Consider the following 25041-nt stretch of genomic DNA (forward strand, 5'->3'; position numbering starts at 1 on the left):
GCTTTGCTGATGCAGTTACGACATATCCCCGACTGAGAATGAACCCATGAAATCGCTTTCTCTGGCCTCGGGCCTGACAAGGCCTTGTAAATTCCCCCAGGAGATTCTCCTTTGTGGTCAGCCTTGAGAACCACGCTACAGGTAAATTACCTGGAATGATAAACTTTCTTTTTGCTGACATGTTGAAAATATCACTGAGACGAGATCCTAGTCATGTGACCAGGCAGTCACTCGGTGCCAGCCATCTGTTTAACACCACGCATGGCTATCTCAGGAGCCCTCTGTGACAGGTCCTAACTGTCCCCGTGGAGCCGAGGAGAGCACTCGGGGTAGGAGCTCCTCCTCCAGGAGTCCTCTGGCGTAGGAGCGAGCTGCCCGTGCCACACTGCGGGTGAGAGGCAGGGCCCGGTTCTGTCGGAGCCCCGAGGCCCATGTGCTCAATCAACAGCAATACATGTGGCCATAAGTTGAGCACTTGATTAATAATAATAGTTTCCTTTCTTGAGCACTTACGATGAGCCAGATACTTCTTGAGTTTATTTAATACTCATGGAGGCCCTACAAGGGACCAAGGGCGTGGCTCAGTGGTACAGCGTCTGCCTAACGAGAGTGAGGTCCTGGGTTCCATTTCCAGCATCACAAAACAAAACACAAAGCCCCCGTAGGGAGGTTGCTAATACCACTATTGCCATTTGGGGGCCGTACAGTCAAGAGTCACAGAAAGTTTAAGCCACTGGCACAAGATTGTTGAGGCACGGAAAATGAGTCCAACCTGGCCACGAGTCTTCCAGAGCCGTGTAGATTTATCCAGATCTTACCAAAGCCTCTGGCATCTGCATACCTGCAAAGAAGACGATGTTGCTGAATAACCCAGTGGGAGAGTGAAGCTCCTGAGCTCGGAAGTCCTCATCTGCAGAAACTTGAATTCAGGATATGGGAGCAAACGATTAAGAAAGGAAATTGTCTTTTATTCCACATTTATTTATTTGTTTGTTTATTTATTTGTTTATTTATTTATTATTGGTGGTACTGGGGTTCCTGGAAACCCTTCTACCTCCAGGCTATACTCCCAGTACCTATTTTTATACTTTTTTATTTATTTGGAAACAGGGTCTCTTAAGCCAGCGCGGCTGGCTTCAAACCTGCGCGATCCTCCTGTCTCCACCTCCCAAGTGCGGGGATTACAAGCGTGCGCCACCACGCCCGGCTTTCACATTTATTTTTAAAAGATGGGGTCTCCCTATGTGGCCCAGGATGGCTTGAACTCCCGGGCTGAAGTTTGTAATCCCAGCATTTGGGGGGCTGAGACAGGAGGATCCCAGTTTGCGGACAGTCTCAGCTACTTAGGCCCTTTGCAACTCAGTGAGACCCTGTTTCAAAATAAAGAATAAACAATAGGGCTGGAGGTGTAGCTCAGAGATAGAATGCCCCTGGGTTCCATCCCCAGTAAGATGAAGAAAAAAAAAAAAAAAGGTTATTTGTAGCCAGCCATAATGACACATTCCTGTCATTCCAGCTACTCCGGAGGCTGAGGCAGGAGGATCACAAGTTTAAGGCCAGCCTGAATAACTGAGGGAGACCCCATCTCAAAACCAATAAAAAGAGCTGGGTAGAACACCCTAGGGTTCATTGCCCACTACTGAAAAGAAAATTATGTGTGTGTTTATACATATATGTGTGTATATATTACATCATGGGATCATGAGAAATATGTCTGACGAGCATATGTATAATATCATCTGATGTTGTGGAAACAGTTTCTGTGGCTTCTTTGGCCCTGCTTATTACTAGATCCCCAAATAATATATGGATATTCAATTACAAAGCACATTCGAAAACAACTACTGGCTATTTGAAGCTAAAAATGTGCTATTCATCAAGACAGGATTTTTTTTTTTTACTACATCTCAAAAAAAAAAAAAAAAAAAAACTTAGGCATCTTCTTTTGAGTTGCACTGGCTGGAATTCTTGACCTACATTTAAAAAAAAAAAATCCCTGCATCTGTCCCGATGGATAGAGACTGGAGGGTAATTTCACCCCGCTCTGTCCCGGGATGGCGGCCTCGGCGTAACCTGAGCGGGATCTACTCGACCAAGACTCCACCCTGGCAGCTGAGGCTCTTCTCCCTCAGACCTCCCGTCTGCACTGAGGTTGCGCCAAGAAACGAACTTGGCCAAATGTATCCATGTTGTAAATACCACCCAGACATGGGGGTACGCGGCTGCCATTCCAGCTCTTGGGAGGCTGAGACAAGAGGATCGCAGGTTGGAGGCCGACCTCAGCAATTTAGCGAGGCCCGCAGTAACTTAGTGAGATCAGGACATGAGATAAAAATAAAATAAAAAGGGCTGGGGGAATGCCCCTGAGTATGCTCCCCAGTACCAACTCCCCTTCCCCCCCCCAAAAAAAAATACCGTAAATACCAGAGGACGATATATGGATACAAACTAACAGCTCGGAATGATTTTTGTTTTCTGGATTGGTGCGCAAATGAGGTTTTTTGTTTTTTAAATGAATTTGAGTCAGGCATGCGCTTGTAATCCCAGCATGTGGGAGGCTGAGACAGAAGGATCACGGTTCAAGGCCAGCCTCAGCTACTTAGTGAGGCCCTATGAGACCCTGTTTCAAAATAAAGAATAAAAAAATAGGGCTGGGGTGTCACTTGGAGGTAGAATGCCCCATTCTTTATTTTGAAACAGGGTCTCACTGAGTTGCAAAGGGCCTCACTAAGTAGCTGAGGCCGGCCTTGACCCGTGATCCTCCTGTCTCAGCCTCCAAATGCTGGGATTACCAGCGTGCGCCACCATGCCCAGCTACACTCCATTCTTCTTATTGCAAGTCTAGAGAAGAACCAGCTGAGCCTGCATCCACTCCACCCTGCTGCACTGGCCGTCTTGGGGTGTAATTGCAGTGTCACCGTGGCCAGGTAAATATATTTTCTGGCCCTCCGCGCCACCAGATTCCACAGGCTGGAAACAGGAAGTCGCTCTAGCACATGAACTTCACAAAATACCAGCTCGGTGCCCCCCCCCCCCACCCCGCAAGTTCTCCTTTACTAGGTGAGTTCCGGGTTATACCAGCTCCTTAGAATGCAGCCCCAGAGACGCCTCGGTCAACGCGAACACCTGCAGCAAGAATCCGAGGCCAGATAGTAACCAACCGGGCAAGAAGATTCCTGGGAAGTTTGGTCTGATGGTGGAATCTCGGAGAGTGGCTGGTGCGGCTGGGCGGGGCTCAGCGCTAGGGCCCCGCCCGGCATTCCTGAGGCCCCAGCACTGCCGAGCAAGCAGAAGTAAACCAGAGAGCGCAGGTCTCCAGAGAGCACCCGCCTCGGCTGGCGTTTCTCCTCGGGATGGGTCCGGGCCCCAGGCCTCCACAGCTGCGTGACCCTGGCGCTGTCCCTCATCCCCCTCGGCTCTCTCTTTCTCTGTAAAATGAAACCCAGAGCTTCGTCCTCCAAATACACGTGTATAGACAGACCACCTGCTCTGGCTAGGCTGGCGAAGCAGACAAGCGGGATCCCTGTGGGGGCCCCTGCCCGGAGGCTACAGAGGAAACCAACACAAAATGGTTCAAAATCACAGATATCTTCTGTTCTGTTTTGTTTTTATGGTACTCAGGATTGAACCCAAGGGCATTCTACCTCTAAGCTACTGCCCCCCCAGCCCTATTTTACTTATTGTTTATTTGTTCATTTATTTATTTTTGGTGGTACTGGGGACGGAACCCTTCTACCTCTGGGCTACACTCCCAGACCTATTTTATATTTTATTTGGAAACAGGGTCTCTTAAGCCAGTGAGGCTGGCTTGGAACCTGTGTGATCCTCCTGTCTCAGCCTCCCAAGCGCGGGGATTACAGCCCTATTTTATTTTTTGATTTTGACACAGGGTCACACGAAGTTGCTGAGGGCCTCGCTAAGTTGCTGAGGTTGGTCTCGAACCTACAACCCTCCTGTCTCAGCCTCTCAAGTACTGGAATTACAGGCGGGCATCACCACGCCTGGCTACTGATATCTTAATACGAACATGACAAAAACTAACATTTGTGAGAACCTTGTGCCAGGACTCATGAAGTTCACCTCTTGGCATCTTTAGCAGTTCTACGAGGCAAGGATTAATGTTAGAGCCACCTTCTATGTAGGAAAACGGAGGCTTATCGAAGTCGACTAGGTCCGGGACGCCTGGGAAGAAGTGGTGTTAGCATTTCAAGGACAGGGCTGGCCACCTCCGATGCCTGGTCTCTCACCTGTTTATGGTGTGTGTGTGTGTGTGTGTGTGTGTGTGTGTGTGTGTGTGTGTGTGTGTACGCACGTGTGTGTGTGTGTGTGTGTGTGTGTGTGTGTGGTGCTGGGGATGGAACCCAGGCCCCTGCCCTTGCTAGCACTGAGCTACAACCCGGCCCCCTCTTCCTCCCAGCTGACCCCAGGCGGGGGACAGTCTTTAGAACTGGCTTCTTTCTGGCCCAAAGGCCACTTTGGGTGCAAACAGGATTGTACCCACCGGTCCACACTGGGGTGCTTCCTGAAATCCCTGTATTTAGAGAGCAGGGCTCTGGGGCCGGGGCGAGGACAGGTGGCCGGCACACAGCTTCACGCCAGCCCTGGCTGCTGGCCCAGAGCCAGTTCTGAGCTCTCTCCTCTCCCCGCTCCAGAGCAAGCCCAACGATCAATCACCAGGCAGCAAATCAACTGCAAAGCATGGGCAGCCACAGCAATAAACCGGCGCGCTGCACTTCCCTTGACCTTTAAGCTGATTACGGCCCTGATGGTCTTTCAATTTTGAAGCAATTTTTGAAGCGGCAGTTGTGCGGGGAAGAGAGGCCAGGGCTGAGCCAGGCAAATAGCCGCAGCCGCTCAAGCCGCCGCGTGCGAGGACAGGGCGGCCAGCGTGGCGCGCGGGCTCCTGCCCTGCAGCCGGCGCTGGGGCGTGCGTTTACCCATCCATGCACCCCGAATGTACTTGGTGCCACTTTGTGCCCGCACCGTTCTAGGGGCGGAGCCAGGCAACCAGGTCTTTGGCCTCATGGTGAAGCCAAGTAAATAAAGAACAGGCACACGACCACGCGTCCCTGGGGCCTGCTGCTCAGACCTGAGGACCTGGAGGCCTCCAGGACTCCGTGTTTTAAAGAGCGCACAAAGCTGGGTGTGATGATGGTGTACACCTGTAACCCTGGTACTTGGGAGACTGAGGTAGCAGGATCGCAGGTTCAAAGCCAGCCTCAGCAACTTAGCAAAACACTCAGCAACTTAGCGAAATAAAAAATAAAATAGGGCTAGGGGTATAGTCGAGAGGTAGAAAGCCTCTGGGTTCAACCCCAACATCCTAAGGAAGGGAAGGAAGGGAGGGAGGGAGGGGGTCCTGCACCTCCCTAGGGTTCTACCCTAGCTGAGCACCAGAACCTGGGAAGCTTAACATTAACGTTGATGTCAGAGCGTTCCACCTCCCAGCGACACCCCAGACCTTTTTATTTTTTATTTTCAAACGGGGCCTCATAAAGTTGCTAAAAGGGTCTGGCTAAATTGCTGAGGCTGGCCTCGAACCTGTAATCTCCTATCTCAGCCTCTCAAATACTGGAATTATAGGCCTATAGCACCATGCCTGGCTATTTTTTGTACTGGAAAGACTATACAGCAGAGCGGAAATGGAAATATTCCGGAAAGAACCAAAATATTAATCATGGTAGAATTTCTGGGTTTTAACCCCTTTGGACTACCATTTTTCTAATTTTCTTCCCATGAATATGAAGTAACTTAAAGCTTAAAAAAAAAGAAAAAAGTAAATAAGATGACAGTGATACTTGTGTATGACAGATGAGAGGCACTTATATTATTCTTTATGCTCCGCATGTATATATTTTCAATTTCTTAGGGGTAAAAAAGTGCATTAGAGTTCTCCAGAGAAACAGAACCATTAGGAAACTGTAAAAAGGAAGACAGGGATTGAAAGGATCTTAGAATAAGGAGGTGATTTGCCACAGGTATTGACTGGCTCACAGAATCATGGGGACTGGAAAGTCCCACCATCTGCCACCCTCGAGCCGGGGAGCTGGGACACGTGGGGTGATGCTGAGGTTTGAGGCCCGGAAAGCCAGGGGCATCGACTCTGGCTCGGGTCTGAGAGCCAGGAGTGTGGGGACAGGAGGGGGCCAATGTCCCAGCTCAAGCGGGCAGAGCTCACTCCCCTCCCCGCCTGCTGTCCTGCTCGGGCCCTCACCAGGTTGGATGCGGCCCACCCACGCCGGGGAATGAAGCCATCTGCTTGATTCGGCCTCCTAATTCCAATTCCAATAGAAATTTTGAAGACATCTTCATACACATGTTGAGAATGTTCAGCAGCCATCGGGGCATCCCCTGGCTCAGTTAAGTGAACCATCAGAAAAGATGAGCATAAGATACCATTTAACACGCAGGCAACGACTTAGGAGAATAACGCAGTTGCCAGCCACCATCTTTACAAAACAATCGGTTATGTTCTCTGTCTTGTAGCTTAAAAAATAAATGAGTGATGTGTGCACGTACGCCTCTACCATCTTGTACTCCATTAAGATGTATGACTACAATGCACCAATAAAAAAAAGTAAATAAATAAAAATAAAAATGTGCCAATGCCAGGTGACCCTGGAGTTGCTCCTGAGGAGGGAAAGGGTCATGTGAATTCTGCAGAGCAGAACCTTCCCCACACACCCATGGAGCTCTGTGCAGACGCCGCCTCCTAAGGCTTCCTTCTTGGGCCTGAAATAAGAACCGGGCTTCTCCCCATAAAGCCAGGGCTCGGGTCAAGCAACTCACCTTTATGCTCTTGTTTGGCCCAGAATATCTTGACTCGCTGGCGAATGTGCTTGTCCTCTCTCAGCTTCTTCTGCCACTGCCGCAGCTCTTGAATCTCGGGGTCACAGCGAACCTAAAAAAACACACCTAGCTTGAGCCTCTCTAGGCACCGCCACACGTTAGCTTACTCGCCGCCTGGAGGGCTGCCAGCCATCCGTGGCTTTGTCGCTGTTGTTTGCAGCGCTGGGGACGGGACCTGGGCTTTGTGCTTGCCGGGTAAGTAACCCACCAGTGAGCCCCGTCCCCAGCTCCAATCGGATGTACTTTCTTCTTTTCTTTGTACTAGGGATTGCACCTAGGGCGCGTGACCACTGAACCACATCCCCAGCCCTTTTTATTTTTTTATTTTTTGGTGGTACTGGGGTTCCTGGAAGCCCTTCTACCTCCGGGCTACACTCCCAGACCTGTTTTTACATTTTTTTTTATTTGGAAACAGGGTCTCCTAAGCCAACGCGCGCAGCTGGCTTCGAACCTGCGCGATCCTCCTGTCTCTGCCTCCCAAGCGCGGGGATTACAAGCGTGCGCCACCACGCCCGGCCCTTTTTATTTTTTATTTTGAGATCGAGTCTCTTTAAGTTGCCAAGGCTAGCCTTGAACTTGCAACTCCCCTGCCTCACCCTCTGGGGTAGCTGGATTACCGCAGCACCACCAGGCTCAGCCGGATATACTTTTTTTTTTTTTTGAGTGTGTGTGGTATTGGGATGGAACACAGAGGCATTGTACTTCCGAGCTCCACCCCAGCCCTATTTTTCAGTTCTGTTTTTATTTTGAAACAAGGTCTCACTGAGTTGCGAAGGTTCCTCGCTAAGTAGCTGAGGCTGTACGCGAACCGAGATCCTCCTGTCTCAGCCTCCCAAATGCTGGGGTTACAAGCGTGTGCCACCATGTCCAGCCAAGAGAGAATTTTTAAGAATGCATTATATTTAACGTAAAATATCCAAAAGCTTGTCATTTCGGTATGAAATCAACATAAAATTACTTATGGGATGTCTCTGTTTTCCGTGCTTCAACGCTGGGTGTGATGTGCACTTACTGCAGATCTCGGTTTGGACTAGCTGTGTTTCACCAGCTGGCTCGAGAGCCGTGTGTGGTGGGTGGAGACGGTACTGGGCAGCACAGTTCTACATGAATCTCAGTGGACAGATTAACCACGGCTCCACTTGATACCAACTATTTAGTCTTTTCTGATGGTACTGGGGATTGAGCCCAGCTCTGTTATATTTTTATTTTGAAAAAGGGTCTCACTAGGTTGATGAGAGTCTCCCTTCTTGCTGAGGCTGTACTCAATCAAAGCTGCGATCCTCCCGTCCCAGCCTCCCAAGTACCGGGATTCTCGGCATGCGCCAGTACTCCCAGCTTAGCTTGGAGATTTCATTTGAACAGAATCAATCACTAACGTGGCTTGGGATCTGTGTTCTTCCACGGACGCTGTGCCTTAAGGTTTATCATTGCAGCGTGCACCAGTACTTTGTTCCTGAGTATATTCCGTGGTGTATTGATACCACATTGCTTTTAGCCCTTCCTGGACATTTGAGTTGTCATCTATTGGCTATTGTGCATACAGCTTCTATGAGCACTCTGTAAAGTCTGTAGAAATGCCGATTTGCCTGCAGTCATTTGACTCTGTTACCATTTAACAAATCAAAACACTGGTTCCCGATTCTGCACGGCCGTGGTGTTGAAGGGGCTCCGTGTACAGGTCTCGTGTGATCTTCCTCTGCTGGACCAAAGACCTTCCATCCTCCCCTGGGCTCCCTTCCTTTTGCACCAAGGACTGCTACTTATCGTGGGGAACACAGCAGCCTTGTTGGTTAACCTTCCATTGCCAGGAGACCCTGGATCTCTACAGAAGGCTTTTGTCAACCCCGGTCCCCCGCGCACCCATTGAACTGGCCTAATCCCAGGCTTTATTATTGTAATCAGGGAATCAATTCAAATGGCAGTGGTTGTACCAATCAGCAAATACCAGAGTGCAGTACCCTGTCGAGCACATGGACAATGAGAACAATGTCACTGCAAATCCAAGGCTCCCTTACCAGCAGCTTTCTATCTACTCTGTGTGTGAGTGTGAGTGAGTGTGTGTGTGTGCGCGCGCGCGTTTCTGGGGATTGAATCCAGGGGCACTGTACCCCTCAGGTACATCCCCCCAATTTTTTGTGTGTGTGTGTGTGTGGTACTGAGGACTGAACCTAGGGGCATTCTACTTTTGAGCTACAACCCCAGCCCTCTTTTACCTTTTATTTGAAAACAGGATCTCACGAAATTGCTGAGATTAGCCTCAAATCTGCAGTCCGCCTGTGTCAGCCTCTAAAGTACTAGCATTAAAAGCGCGCGCCACCACACCAGCGATCCCCAGCCCTTTTTATTTGTTGACTCATGTTCTCCCTAAGTTGCCCAGGCTGGCCTTGAACTTGCGATCCTCCTGCCTCAGCCTCCGGAGTCTTGAGTCTCCCTGCCTCAGCCTTCACGGACGCCACCGTGCCCAGCTTTCTGCTTTTAATTGACAGTGTGGGGTCTATTTGCTCTTTCTTTCTTTCTTTCTTTCTTTCTTTCTTTCTTTCTTTCTTTTTTTTGCAGGTCTGGGGATGGAACCCAGGGGCATTCAACCTCCGAACTACACCCCCTGCCCTATTTTTTAGTCTTTTTATTCTTGAAACAGGGTCTCACTAAGTTGCAGAGGGCCTCACTAAGTAGCTGAGGCTGTCCGCGAACCGCGATCCTCCGGTCTCAGCCTCTCAAATGCTGGGATTCCAAGCGTGCGCCACCAGGCCCGGCTTATTTGCACTTTCAAGTATGCACATGCAGTGTGACATACATTATTACGCACTTGACTTTGGGTTAAGACAAAAACAGAACAAAAACTCCTTTATGTGGATGTCAATTTTTCACAACACGCCCATGAAACCATCACATTCCGCTAGTTACATCATAACGATGATGAAAATCAATGCTGGAGGATAATAAGTTTAAAATATCAACTCCACACCAGGCCCTCTGAGGTTGAACTCAGTTCTGCAAATTACAAATAGGAATCTTTTTTACTTTCTTTTTTTTTTGCGGGTCTAGGGATGGAACCCAGGAGCATTCGACCTTTGAGCTACACCCCCCCCCCCCAGCCCTATTTCTTATTCTTTATTTTGAAATAGAGCCTCACTGAGTGGCAGAGGGCCTCACTAAGTAGCTGAGGCTGGCCGCAAGCTGCAGTCTTCTGGGGTCAGCCTCGAATGCCGGGATGACAAGCGTGCCCACCACGCCTGGCGTGGTATAAACAGGAATCTCGAGCAAGTTGCTTAAATCCACTGGGCTTCAGTTTCCTCGACCGCGAAATGGGAATAATAAAAATACTTAGTGCATTGGGTGGGCATGAAAACAAGCTGAGGTAATACATCCAAAATGCTAAAAGAGTGTCTGACGCACGGTCAGTTCTCAATGTGTTAGTAACTCCTTCAGTCAATTAATAAAGCCATGAGAAAAATTCAGATTCGGCTCTGGGGTTGAGTCCTATGATTGCTGTTAGCACATAGAGCCAAGTGTAAGAGGAGCCAATGAGTCATAAAGTTGAAAGCAGGGTTTCCTTCCCAGAGTTACAAAGTATTGAATACATAGGTGATTCTGTAATTTCCTAAGTTTAAGCCTTAGCCAGCTGGTTGAGGGGTCTCAGGGCTCTGTGGTATGACTGTAGGCTGGGAAGAAGACAGAGGTAGCTGCTGGGACGCTGAAATTACCCCGCATAAGAGTTCCACTTCTGAATTCCTCTCCGCATAGCTGTTTCCCCTGCTTCTTGGCAAAACAGACAAAAACATAGCAACAGCCTCGCTCTCTGGATGGTTCCCTGGAGCTTTCCTAATTGCCCTGGAGGACAGCACTTAATATAGTATGGTCGCTGGCTGGCGAGATGCTGGAGAAGCAGCATCTGGATGGCCCCTTCAGCGACGCTCAACGACCGCGGCATGGGATGCCTCGGGGAGGCCTCGGGGCAGCATCTCTGCGGTGACCTGATGACGATGCTGATGGGCTTTATGCTCAGGAACGAGCAGACTTCAACACACAGGCAATACGTGTTTGCAAATCGCTTCCAATTCCCTAGCAAAATACTCAGGGATTATAGCGCACTAACTCGACTTTCTCCTCTTAAGGAAGCTTTGGGGTTCCTTCTAGGATCTTTGGCGAGACAAAACCAAAGATGTGTTCTCGTTCTGGCAGTCCCTGGTGTCTGTTGACTCAGGGAACCAATTTCCGAAGCCCGTGGCTATCAGCCAGTTCCCGGTACTGTGGAGGTGTGGCTGGTGGGCATCCGCACCAGGACAGAAGGCCTTCTGAGAGTTGCCTGGGGCTTCCAGAGAAGCGTAGAAGCGTGTTCCAGCACAGCATTTGTTTCAACAGTGAGCGATGGCATATTAGTAAGTAAATTAAATTACGTGGGTGTGAACGGCAATAAAAATTGAACTGGACAGAAAATCGGCTATTCCCTTATCATGAAACAAGGACCCTTTTTATTCTTAATTGTTACCGACTGGCTCAGTCCTGTGGGGGCAAGTCCACTCGCGACCGGGAGCCTCAGAAAGATGGGGCAAAAGGCAGGTGGTGTCCTGCAGAAACTTATCTGCAGCGATTCCTTTCCCTCTATGAATTCCCTAAGTTTTTGGGTATGACGCTTGGGAAAGAAATCTGAGGTGGACAAAGGCTTCTTGAGCCAATGACAATTTATTACAGGAACCCAGAGAAATTTATACCCTTCACCAGTGAGATTAATAATAGGAGAAAAAAGAAAGGGGGGCAATCACAGCAAAACAATAGTAAATTACATATAAACAAAGTAAATGACTAGTCCAGCATTTAGGAGATAAGCTCCGGATCTTTCTTCCGATATTGCAGCAGGGCAGGTCCAAAGGTAAATTCCAAAGGCAATACAGGCACGCCCAAGGCCCAGGGCTTGGAGAATACGCCTTCTCATGGAATCTTCTTTTTCTTTCTTTTTTGAAGTTTCCATCTATATCCATATGACAAGCATGGGGGGCTGTGGCGGTCCAGGGAGATGCGATGGGAGTCTCTCAGATCTCATCCGCTTTGCCTTCTGAAGTCTGAAAGCTTACAAAAACTCACAACACAGCTTGGCAAATAAGACACCACAAATAACACTGTGAAGTTCTTGGATTTAGTTGTCAGATGTATTTCCTTGACTGCTGAACACTCTTTTTTAGACAAAAAGCCTATTAAAGGCCTATTGGTCTCTAATAATCCATTTCCTTATCACAAACCCTCTGCAACCTGCTTCTAACTTTCTAATTCCTTTCTTTCCCAGTCGGGACGTTCTTATGATAAGCTCTTCTTCATGAAAAAGTGCTTTCTTACTCTTACGGTATTTCCTTTCCTTCATACATATATATTTAGAATATCTGTCCTTTATTTTGTCATTTTCATTTCTAGCCATGCGGCATTCTCCCTGTTTCGGGGAACGCTCACACTGGGCGTGAAGGTCAACAATCTTTTCTTGGCTCTATTGTATTTTGGCAACTAAGTTGTTCATCAACTAAATTGCTTCAAAGTCACACACAAAATTTTATCTTCTCTGTCTCTAGGCAGGATCTCAAGGGTAAACAAAGTTTCCTTAAACTGAGCTATCGGTTACCGGAGTTAATAGCTTAACCTAGTGATAGGAGTGAGGGTCGGGAGACCCTTTGTGATTGCTGCAGCTGGAATGCTTATCACAGCATCTGAGTTCTGGCCAGTTTTTTCCTTACTATTGAGCAAAGCCAAGGACGTTTATTTCCACGGACTCAATTTCTGATCTCACATCATCAGAGCAATTCGTGTAGAGAGTTAAAAGAATACCAAGAGAATAATAGTTATGAAGGATATCTAAAGTGGGGGATATTTTTTGCCAGAGACGATACCTCTTTCTCGGGGCTTTTTGCCGATTTTTACTATGTGGAGTGGGGTCTTCAACACATAGATGCCGAGGCAGCAGGATGTCTTGGCACTTAATAATGCATTTTTCCTTCAAGTCTATTTTATCTGATATAATAATTGTTAGGTTGAAAATAGAGTTAAGGGGATGGGGAGGGAATGGGGTGGGGATCGGGTGGGGGCTGACTGGGCGATGTGTGCATGTATGTCTACAAAAGTTTTTTTGTATCCCACTATGATGTATGAATACAGTGCACCAATAAAAAATAAAAAATAAAAAAATAAGAGTTAGGGCCGGGCATGGTGGCGCACGCTTGTAATCCCAGCATTTGGGAGGCTGAGACCGGAGGATCGCGGTTCGCGGACAGCCTCAGCTACTTAGTGAGGCCCTCTGCAACTCAGTGAGACCCGGTTTCAAAATAAAGAATTAAAAAATTGGGCAGGGGGTGTAGCTCGGAGGTCAAATGCCTCCGGGTTCTATCCCCAGACCTGCAAAAAAAAAAAAAAAAAAAAAGAAAAAGAAAAAGAAAAGAAAAAGAAAAGAAAAGAGAGTTAGAGGGATTAGGAGGGAGGTAAAAACACCAACCGGGTTATCAGACCGCTGTTTCGGACCGGCCCCAACCCCTAATGCTGACAGTGTTGCTGAGTTGCCGGCCTGGGGAAAGGGACCGACGGGCCACACGTCTGGGAAGTTGCTCATAGTCCTGACCCGCCGGCTGAGCCAGGTGGAGGATCGGAGGCTCCGATGTTTTATAGGCATGCCGATTCTCTCGTGACATCCTGAATCTCCCGATGTTTGGAGTCTGGAGGCACCTGGAGTCTCGCGATATCTCCACTTCTGGCTTCCGGGTTCCGCTGCGAGATCACGCGGGGGAGGGACCCAACTCATCAAGAATGCTAGATCACCTTTCTTCTGGTTAGGATTTGGGCTGTGTCTTTACTTTTCAAACACTGTGGGCCATTTACTGTTGTCTGGAGCTCTGGCACACAGGCAGATTTCTTTTGTAGCCCAGCCTGAAAATCAGAGCTGAGCTTGTTTTATTTGCATTTATTATTCTTAGTGATATACTTACCTTAATTTGCTTTTTATTTATCATGCTCTCGTGGCTATTCTTCCTGCCTTCTCACACACGGTGTCTTCTATGTACCACATGTTTCCTTCTACAGATTGGTTAGTTCATATTCTGTTTTCTTTCACTACTATGTTGTTCTAATAACTTAAGGTTTAAAAAAAACTGGTATAATCACAATGCACTAATACATTTTATTTTATTTTTTTAGTGCTAGGGACTGAGCCAAGCTACCCCTTCCCCCTGCCAGACTTTATTTCTTATTTGAAAACAGGGTCTCACTAGGTTGCTGAGAGCCTTTCTAAGTTGCTGAGGGTGGCTTTGAACCTGGGTTCCTCCTGTCTCAGCCTCCCAAGTACTAGAATTACAAGTGTGTGCCACCATGCCCAGCTCTCACCAATAAACTTTATAAAACTTTTAAAAGGTGAAAAACAAATCTGTCCAGCCTTTTCTCAAACAGCACAAAGAATTATTATTATTACTATTATTGTGTGTGTGTGTGTGTGTGTGTGTGTGTGTGTGTGTGGTGCTAGGGCATTGAACTCAAGCATTCTACCTCTAAGCTACACTTCCAGCCCTATTTTATTTTTTGAAAGCAGGGTCTTGCTAAGCTGCTAAAAGCCTTGCAAGTTGCTGAGGCTGGCCTCAAACCTGTAATCCTCCTATCTCAGCCTCCCAAGTACTGGGATCATAGACATGCACCACCACGCCCAGCTAATACAAAGACACCGGAATGCTTTAACTCCAGTCTTCCCACTCTCGACCTTCGTATTTTTATTGTGTAGGGTTTTCATTTTATTTCTTGTCCGTTGGTTAATATTTTTAGGTCCATCAGCTTCCTTGTTTACAGGTTTCCTCATCCCCTCCTTCCTATGGCTCTCGTCTCCTTCTAATTCTAGTGTCTCGAGTGGGAGAGCTTTCAGTGAGCAGCATGTCTGAAAAAGCCTTTAGTCATAACTCTTCCCTCAGGCGATAATTTAGTGGGGATATAATTCTAGGCTGAATGGCCTTCTCCCTCCAGTCCAGGCGCTCCGACACCTCGCCGTCTTCTGGCACCTTCGGCGGTGGCTGAGAAGTCTAGACCCGGGCTCTTCTTCTCCTCTGTAGGTAATCTTTCCCGTGAGAAATCTTGAAGCTTGCTTCTTTGCGTCTGCCATGCCGTGGTCTCACCAGGAAGCACTGTGGTGTAGCTTTGCCCGTCCTTAGCTCGTGCGGGACTCACGTTTCTTCAGCGCTGGAACGCCCTGGCTCAGTGGCTCTGGGAATACAGAGTCTGCACCGTTCAGTCCACTGTCTTCCTGTGGGATTCCTACTGGACGCATGCTGGACCTTCTCCTTCTGTCCTTGTCTCGTAACTGCTTCTGCACATTTCCCATTTTTATCTCTCCAGGTCATTCTCTCTCCCAGATCTGTCTACCAGCTGGTAACTGCTCTCCCAGCTGTGTGTATCTGCTAGTTAGCTCACACCCGACATGTGGTCCCTGGACCAGCCATGTTGGCATCACTTGGGAACTTGCCGGAAATGCAGGTTCAGAGGCCCCCAAGCCCACGACATCAGCACTCACCGGGGGGGGGGGGGGGGGCGGGCCCGTCCCCGCTGCTCACTGAGGGTGGAGGGGCTCCGCCTGAGCCCTCCGCTCATTACTGGAGGTCCACTTGGTTCTTTTTCAAATCAGATTTCCCCCTTCCTTCTAACTGCCTTGTTCTTCCAGTAAGGTTTATATGTTTTTTTTTCCTAGTAAATCTCTATAATCATCTTAAACATACTTATTTCATAGATTCAGATGGCTGCTCTGAACTTTCTAGTCCTTTGCACTTGCTGACCCCTTTTTTCCCTTGTTGGTTTATTTATTTTAATGATGAGCTCATAACTCCAGGCTGCACAGGTCTGAGGTCACGTCTCTCACCCAGAGGTCAGTATATACATATAATTTTATTTGTAAAGGATTGAATAGTATTTTGGCTTTGTAGGATCTCTTTCATACCAACTCTATTCTGCCATTATAACACAAAAACAGCCATAGTCAGTGTGTTAAAATATGGGAATGGCTGTGTTCCAATAAAACTTTACTTATACAACAGGCAGTGGGCCGGGTTTGGTCCCATGGCTGTGCCAGGCCAACCTGCCCCGTCCTCCAGTGGGCGCTAGAGCTGTAGCCCCAGCGTCCCTCGGTGCCTCTTCCTTCTCCCTCCCTCCATATGCGTTACATAAATATTAATTCATTCCCTAAACTTAACCTAAACTTAACTTGCCCTACAGGTTGATTGATTCTGTACCAGTGATTTAGCATGTTCAGCAAGAACCCCAGGTGAAGCCGGGCATGGGGGCGCACACCTGTAATCCCAGTACTTGGTGATAAGTCGAGTCCCTCCCCTCCCCCACGTGATCTCCCAGTGGGAACAGGAGGCGGAACCCTGGAAGCCAGAAGCAGAGATAGCTCGAGAACATCCGAGAGTACAGATGTCGGGAGAGAATCGGCATGCCTACAAAACATCCGTGCCTCCGATCCACCACATGACTCAGCCCGCGGATCAGGACTTTGCGCAACTCTCCAGACCCGTGACCCATCCCGTCCCTTCCCCCAGGGCCGACTGACTCCCTGGAGGGTGCGGGGTCCAAACAAAACAGCGGTCTCTGATGACCCGGTTGGTGTTTTTACCCCGCTCCTACACTCCCTAACGCTGACTGCAGGGTGGAGGCCTCTGCAGCTTAGTGAAACCCTGTTTCCAAACAAAAATTAAAACAGGGCTGGGGGTGTAGCTCAGAGATAGAATACCCCTGGGTTTAATTCCCAATATGACAAGGAGAAAAAGGAGAAGAAGGAAGAGGAGGAGGAGGGGGAGAAGGGGGAGGAGGGGGAGGAGAAGAGCCACCACCCCAGGTGATGCCGACGATCTATAAAGTTTGGGAAACCCTGCTCTCATGGAAGAAAACGGCAAGAACGAACTTAATGATGTTAACATCTGCACAGCCTTGCTTCGGTTCTTACGTGAATGCAGTGTGGATGACTACAGACCCTAGGATCTGAGCCAAGGCTGGCCGGGCTCCGAGTGTGTGGTCAGGAAGGCACGAGCTGAGCGACTGACTCACCAGCAGCAGCTGCGCTTTGGTGGAGTCTTCTCTGCAGCGCCAGATCCGAAAGGACCTTCACCCAGGAAGCCACGCCTGTTTGGTATGGAAGCTCCTTGAATAATAAGGCCGTATCACAGTACGTGCTTAGCAAAAACGGAATTTCCCCCAACAACTCAGTGATGACAGTTCAGATAAAGTTCACCCAACTTCTCTTGGTCCTAGTTTATTTAATCAGAGGATGAGTAAGCCCCAAAAGCATTTCAGATACTTGAACTTCCCAACAGTGTGCAGGGTTAAATGTAACAAAGTGTGCTTTGCGAAAGACTGCACTGTTGGCATAAAGCTTAGAGGGCTTTCTTACCATTAATCCTCAGAACTGACATTTAGGTATTTCCACTACATAATTGTGCAGGCATTATCCTAGGAGTTTTATACATTGGGGGTGGGGGGACTGAACCCAGGAACATTCTACTTCTGAGCTAAATTCCCAGTCCTATTTTATTTTAAATAATATTAAAAATTTGAAACAGGGTCTCGTTAGGTTGCCGAGAGTCTCGCTACAAGGCTGAGGCTATCCTCCAACCTACACACCTCCTGTCTCAGTGAGCACTGGGATTGCAAGTGTGTGCCATCACACCCAGTTTACAAAGTAGTTTTTGCAGAAGCATCTGTTTTATTATTTTGCTTCCCCACCCCAGTGCAGGAGCTCAAACCTAGGCCTTGGGAATGCCAGGCGAAGCTCTACCACTGAGCACACCCCAGCCCTTACACATGAACTACATCTGCAGCCCTTTTCATTTTTTACTTTGAGACGGGGTCTCATTTGTGCCAATCCCCACCGCTCTTACATATTAACTTTTAATCCTTAAAATAAATCTGTAAGATAAGCATTATTGCCATCCTATTTTCAATAAAGCGAGCCACAAAGTGGTAAAGTACATATTATAGCCCAGAACTTGAACCCCAAAGAACCCAGTTCTTTTTTTGGGGAGGCAATACTGGAGACTGAGCCCAGGGGCACTGTTATCACTAAGCTACATCCACAGTTCTTTTTACTTTTTATTTTAAGACAGTCTGTCACTAAACTGCTAAGGCTGCGCCGATACCTCTAAGGTACAGTCCAGGCTGAGAGCCACCCGTCTGAAGTGCGGGCCCTTCACTCTCCTGCCCGGGGCTCTCCAAGTGCGGTCCCCAGGCCGGCTGCGCGAGCATGGCCTGAGGACTCGTCTGGAATGCAGGTTCCCGGGCCCACCCGGCCCCACTGGCTGCACCGTGTGTGCGAAGGGGCCCTGCAGGCTGAGGACGGAGAGCCGCCGCTGCGGCCCTGGAGAATCACAGCTCTCCGGATCCTCGCTGCCTTGTCAAAGTTGCCAGGCGCTCACGGATGGGGAGTCACCTCCTTCCTTCTGAATCCAGGGACGCCTCGCCACTGGCCTCGAAGAGCAGGCGGCAACAGAAGTGCTGTCTGTGGTGCTGGTTTAGAACCGAGGCCTCAGGCTTGAGACACGGGCCCGCTGCACCACCCGGCATCATTACAACGTAAGGCAGGTGGTCTGGCCCGCTGGGGCCTGAGGGACGGCACGAAGACAAGCGAGGGCGCCACTGTCCGAGGTCCACTTCCGCCAGGCCTGGCTGCCCGGTGAACCTGGCCGTGCGTGAGTCCAGGTGAGGCCGCCGGAGGAATTACGCAGCCCGGGGCCCAGAATCGTGAAAAAGAATCAGCGGCCACGGATTGAGGTCACCGGGCGTCGGGGTGGCTTGTTACTCAGCAGAAGGGACTAAGTCGCAGCTGTGAAATGTACCCATTGACTTGGCCTTGAAGAGAAATTATTCAGCTACTGAGAAGAGAAAAAGACCGTAGGGAAGGTGGGCCGCGGCTGGCTCCGAGGCCGGGTGGGTTCTGGGGCCTCACACGCAGCTCGGGCTTGCGGGCTCTGTGGTGGGCAGGCCTGGAGGCCCTGCACGGGGAAGGGCCCCACACACTTATTTTATGCTTTGCCAGCACCATCTAGAAATTATTATTATTATTATTATTATTGTTATTGTTATGCCCAAGGACATTCTACCTACTAGCTATATCCTCAGCTTTTTTTTTTTTTTTTTTTTTTTTGGTACTGGGAATGAAACCCAGGGGCTTTCTACCTCTGGTCTACACTGCTAGATCCATTTCATATTTTATTTGGAAACAGGGTCTCACTAAGTTGCTGAGAGCCTTAAGTAGCTGAGGCTGGCTTCGAACCTGCGTGATCCTCCTGTCTCAGCCTCCCAAGTGCGGGGATTACAAGTGTGCGCCACCACGCCTGGCTTGTTTTATTTTTGTTTTTTGAAACAGATCTCCCTAATGCTGACAGTGTTGCTGAGTTGCTGAGGCTGGCCTTCAACCTGCAGTCCTCCTGCCTCTGCCTCCCAAGTCCTGGGATTACAGGCATGTGCCACCTCACCTGGCCTAGAAACTCTTGGAACAAGGGGCACTCCGTTTTCATTTTACAGTGGGCCCTGCAAATTATCTGGCCAGCCCTGCTCGTATGTGATTCTCTCATTTCACAAGAACCCTAGGAACTCCAAGTCATTATTATTATCAGCCACATTTCACAGATATGGAAAATGAGCTCAGGAGTCCAATGCTAAGACAAGGTCGCGTGGCAAAGGGGGCGGGAGGGCGCGCAGGCTTCCGCGGCCCTGAGTCGCGCGCCAGTCGCCGCGGAGAACCCGAGTGGGACCGTGGGTGAAGCTGGGGTTTCGTCATACACTTGAGCAAATGGGAAGCGGGGGAGGGCTGCCAGCAGCCTGGCACATCGGCAAACGCGTTTTCTAGGCCTATCAAGGAAAATGCTCCAGCAGCAAGAGCCCAGGACGTATTTAAACAACTACAGGAGTGTGTATTGGGGGGGGAGGCCCTGGCCTGGGAAGCTCGGCCCAAAGCAGTCCAAATCCCCTATTTATAAGCTGTGGCCTATTTCAGCCTGCTGGGTGGCCCTGAGAACTAGGCCTGGACACTGACCATGGAAACCGGGGCGCCATCATTCTGGGGTATGGCTGGAGTCATGCTGGGCACAGACAAAAGGTCTTTGTGATGAGCTCAGTGACATTTTGAAAAACACAGGAGTTTCTTGAACAGGGAATCTAAAAAAAAGTATTTAAGGATCACTATCAGGTAATGATCAGGGATATAATTTTTTTTTTCTTTTTTTGACGGGTCTGGGGATGGAACTCAGGAGCATCTGACCTCTGAGCTACACCCCCTGCCCTGTTTTTTATTCTTTATTTTGAAACAGGGTCTCACTGAGTTGCAGAGGGCCTCACTAAGTAGCTGAGGCTGTCCGTGAACCGCGATCCTCTGGTCTCATCCTCCCAAATGCTGGGATTACAAGCATGCGCCACCACGCCCGGTTAGGGCTATAATTCTTAAAGGAGCAAATGCACAGAGCAGAGCCAGGTAATAAGAAGCTAGTGGTAATGGCACTGACTTGTGCCCTGTCTGCTTATCCCTCTCATGGAGCCCAGGCGGGCAGCACTGTTACTATCCTCATTCCTCAGGAAAGGAAACTGAGGCTTAGGGGAATGAGTAGGGCGCTGGAGATGCCACGGTTGGCAGGCCGGGACTGTGGTCCACATCATGATACCCTTTGACCCGGGCTGTGCCCGGTGGTGCTCCTTCTCAGACCTTAGCAAGACTCCCAGGGCTGTTAAGAAGCAGATCTTGACTCCGGAGGTCTGGGGTGGGTCCTCAGAGTCCGCATTTCCAGCCAGTCAACCAGTGACGAGGCCACTGGCCTGCGGACCGCAGCTGGAGTAGCGAGGATGCAGAGACACGCTAGGTCTCCCGCATCTTTTATCCCCCAACCAGCTGCTCTCCTTACAGTAGCCGTTGCCTTGGTTTCCGACGCTGTATGGCAAACAGCCCCCTGAGCTCAGAAGCTTCAAAGACGGCACCGCAGGCTGGAAATCAGGAGGCCGGGCTCCGCGGCTGGGCCCGGCGGCTCCCACGAGGTAGCAGTTAGGCTGTCGCTGGGCCCACAGTGAGGGTGGCCTCCTCACACGGCTGTGGCGGGAGGCCCCAGCATCCTCTGTGTGATCCATACGGCTGTCCACGACATGGAAATCAGTTTCCCTCAGAGTTTGTGATGAGAGACAGACAGACAGACAGACAGACAGACACAGAAACAGAGAGGAGGGGGGGAGAGAAAGAGAGAGAGAGAAGAAAGAGAAGAGGGGAGAGAGGGGAGAGAGAGAAAAAGAGGGAAAGAGAGAGAGAAGAGAAGAGAAGAGAGGAGAGAGGAGAGAGAGAGTGAGAATAGTCTTTTTTTCTTTTTCAGCATTGGGGATGGAATCCAGAGGCATTCTACCTCTGAACTACACCCCTAGCTCTTCTATGTTTTCTTTTTTTTTTGTGTGTGTGGGTCTGGGTATGGGACCCAGGGACATTCAACCTCCAAGCTACAACCCCTGCCCTATGTTTTATTCTTTATTTTGAAATAGGGTCTCACTGAGTTGCAGAGAGCCTCACTAAGTAGCTGAGGCTGTCTGCACACCGTGATCCTCCAGGTCTCAGCCTCCCGAATGCAGGGATTACAAGTGTGTGCCACCATGCCCGGCTTAGCTCTATTTTTTATCCTTTATTTTGAAACAGGGTCTCACTGAGTTGCAAAGGACGTCACTAAGTAGCTGAGGCTGTCCTCAAACTGTGATCCTCCTGTCTCAACAGCCCAAATGCTGGGATTACAAGCGTGCACCACCACGCCCGGCTTTGTATCGTTTTTTTTTTTTTTCTTTCTTTCTTTCTTTTTGGTAGTACTGGGGTTCCTGGAAACCCTTCTACCTCTGGGCTACACTCCCAGGCCCATTTTTATTTGGAAACAGAGTCTCTTAAGCCAGCGAGGCTGGCTTCGCACCAGGGCGATCCTCCTGTCTCCGCCTCCCAAGTGTGGGGATTACAAGCGTGCGTCACCACGCCCGGCTTTGTATCGTCTTTCATAACCTAACTTTCTGCCATATTCTACTGGTACAGTGTGGGAAAGGACTCTGCAGAAATGTGAATAGCAGGGGGTGGGGGATTATTGGGACTCACTGTGGATGCTGGTAGCACAGATTTCTGAAGAATAGTCTGTCTGTCTGTCACCTGTGAGATGCCCTGCTTGAAGCCCTGACGTCATTTCTCAACAAGAGGCAGAGTTCCGGCATCCTGCTGAAGGCGACACTGCAGGCCCCGGCCCTGCCTACTCCCTCCTTCCTCTCCCTGACCCAGCTACGTGCATCACCCACCTGGCCCTCCTGCTGGTCCTCCAGAACACATGGCCCCCTCTAGGCCCTGCAGGCTGCACACACACTTCCCCTCTACCTAGAATGAACTTCACTCAGGTCTCCCCACAATCCCTTCTCAGAGGGGCCGCCCTGACCATCTGGCCACCTACAATAGCAACCCCCATGATTGTCTAGCCCTTTCATTCACTTTATTTTGTGTCCTGGTATTTAGTGCAAAGCACAGTTATTCAGCAAGGAGGTGAATTCACTGCCCCACTGATGTTGGGTATGGCCACGGGCCTTGCCTCGGCCAATTGAATGTGTGTGAAAATAGCAGGGTCCCAGTGTAGGCCATGCGCGGGCGCGGGTGTTTGCCCACCACTCTGAGACAATTCAACCTCTGTGTGCAAAGAACATGCCTTCAGGAGCCTGCTGATCTCAAAGACCGAAGGCCCTAGAACAAAATGAAATAGACCCCACAGTCTGGAGCCGCGTGGCAGAGTCCGGCCTAGACAGCTGAAATCTGACTGGTTTGCAGAAGTGTGAGGTGAAAGTGAGTGTGAGTTTGGGGTTGTTAAGTGGCATTATTATGATGACAATCAACTGACATATTTGTTTTCTTTTCTTTTTTTTTTTTTTGGTGGTACTGGGGTTCCTGGAAGCCCTTCTACCTCCGGGCTACACTCCCAGACCTACTTTTACATTTTTGTTTGGAAACAGGGTCTCCTAAGCCAGGACGCGCGGCTGGCTTCGAACCTGCGCAATCCTCCTGTCTCTGCCTCCCAAGCGCGGGGATTACAAGCGTGAGCCACCATGCCCGGCGACATATTTGTTTTCTGATGGTGCTTAGCGGTGCTGGGGTTCAAACCCAGGTCCTCTGCAGCACTGAGCATGAACGATACTCCTAAACTACGCCTTTTTTTTTTTTTTTTCCAAAAGGGATTGAACCCAGATAGAGGGGGTCTGTTCCTGAGCCAAACACCCAGCCCTATTTTGCTTCTGATTTTGAAACAGGGTCTTGCAAAGTTGCCGAGGCTGGCCTTGAACTTGCTATCTTCCTGTCTCGGTCCCCCAAGTACTGGGATTACAGGCGTGCATCACCATGCCCAACCAAATACACTTCTTGACATATTACCTAGTTGTCTGTGGGTATAAGTTTATAGTCTATTGCAAGAACACGAGCTTCGTGAGGGCAGGAACTTTGACTTATTCCCCAAAGCGTGCCCAGTATGTGAAAGAGGCCTGCCTGCCGCCTAGTAGCTACTCCATACACCCGAGTGGGTGAATTTAGCAAATGCACAGACCCCACTGTAGAGCTTGTTTGCCTAGCTATACTAGCCCCCCAGATTGCAAAGCAGTTAATGGCAAAATAGATGAGATGCAAGCGGCAAGCTGTTCACAAGGAGAATGTGACTCACACCAAGCTCTTTGCTATCGTCTCTGCACCGGATGCCACCTGCCTTCACCTAGGCTATGTCGGAAGTCAGCCAGAGCCCTCTGGCCTGAGAACGGAAGTGCTGCGTGACGTGACATTGGCTCACCTGGTCGGGCAGCTGTCCAAAGAGGGGGAAAGCCGAGCAAGGGCCGCCGAGACACAAAGGGCGGAAATGCCCCCGCTCCGCCTGGAACAGCTGCTGGGGAAGAGGAAGCTCAGGGTAAGCCAGCAAAGCGCCCACCCAGGAGGAAAGGGGATCGGGACCTAAACGGGAAATGCAGACACTCTTCTCCAGGCACAGGGCTCCCGTGGGTTGGAGGATTTCAAAGAATTGTTTGATTAAATTCCTATCAGCTGCATGGGCAGGAAGTTTGCCTTCAAATACAAATGTCCAGCCGGGCATGGTGGCACACACCTGGAACCCCAGTACTTGAGAGGCTGAGACAGGAGGATCCCAGGGTCGTGGCCAGCCTCAACTACTTAGTGAAGCCCTCAGCAACTTAGGGAGACCCTGTGTCAAAGTTTAATAAGATTAAAAAAAGGACTGGGAGTATAGCTCAGAGGTATAACCCCAGTACTACACACACACACACACACACACACACACACACACACACCAGATGTTCAGAATAAATCTACATGTGCTGATGTGGAAATCTGCCCTAAGGCCAAGTGAAGAGACAAGTTGTGAAATGGCTATCTAGTGTGGGCACATTATTTATAAAAAGAAACACTCATATTTATAAATAACATTATATATAAACACACATATACATATATACACACATATATGTTTACATGCACAAAAGAAAAACATAAAAGATACACTCTTATCTCGCGCACGTGTGTGTGTGTGTGTGTGTGTGTGTGTGTGTGTGTGTGGTGCAGGGGCATTCTACCTGTGAGCTTCGTGAGCTACATTTTACTTTTTATTTTGAAACAGGGTCTCACTAAGTTGCTGAGGGCCTTGCTAAGTTGCTGACAATTCTCCTGTCTCAGCCCTACCCATACTAGGATTACAGGCATGGACCACAGTACCCGGAACACCTAACTCCGTCTGAAAGGAGATTCGGAGCAGATCAGGAATGGAGATGCTTACTTACTTACTTACTTTCTTATTTATTTATTTATTTATTTATTTATTTATTTATTTATTTATTTTTGATGAAAGAGATGGGGCTCCGAGGACCAACCAACCTGGGCTCGGACTCCAGCTCTAGCACTCGGGACTGTGTGATGCTGGACAAGTAACACAGGGCGTATAAGCCGTGGTTGATTCATCTGTGTGTGAGATAGCAGTAACCCAGACCTGCCTGCTGTGCAGGATTGGCACAGGGTGGAAAAGGCGCAGTGCTTGGTGCGATGCCTGGCATATAACAAACCACCCAGGTACTCCATTCTGATCTTGCTGGGGTTTTTTTTTGTTTGTTTTTGTTTTTGGCAATACTGGGGATGGAACTCAGGGGCATTCTACTCCGAGCTACACT

The 25041-nt window shown here is 49.3% G+C and overlaps 1 protein-coding gene across 1 annotated transcript in view; it reads right to left on the minus strand.

Annotated features, from left to right (window-relative positions):
• Positions 1-293: 293 nt before the first annotated feature.
• IQCK (IQ motif containing K) overlaps positions 294-25041 on the minus strand; it is a gene marked incomplete at both ends in the record, with an annotated part of 104235 nt that continues 79487 nt past the window's right edge. Inside the window, 3 exons of the mRNA XM_080703937.1 lie at positions 294-385; positions 842-919; positions 6790-6901. Coding sequence (XP_080560063.1) covers positions 294-385; positions 842-919; positions 6790-6901 — 282 coding nt within the window. The remainder of the gene's footprint in view (positions 386-841; positions 920-6789; positions 6902-25041) is intronic.

The sequence above is a fragment of the Muscardinus avellanarius genome (assembly GCF_963383645.1).
Source record: "Muscardinus avellanarius genome assembly, chromosome: 10".
Taxonomy (NCBI): domain Eukaryota; kingdom Metazoa; phylum Chordata; class Mammalia; order Rodentia; family Gliridae; genus Muscardinus; species Muscardinus avellanarius.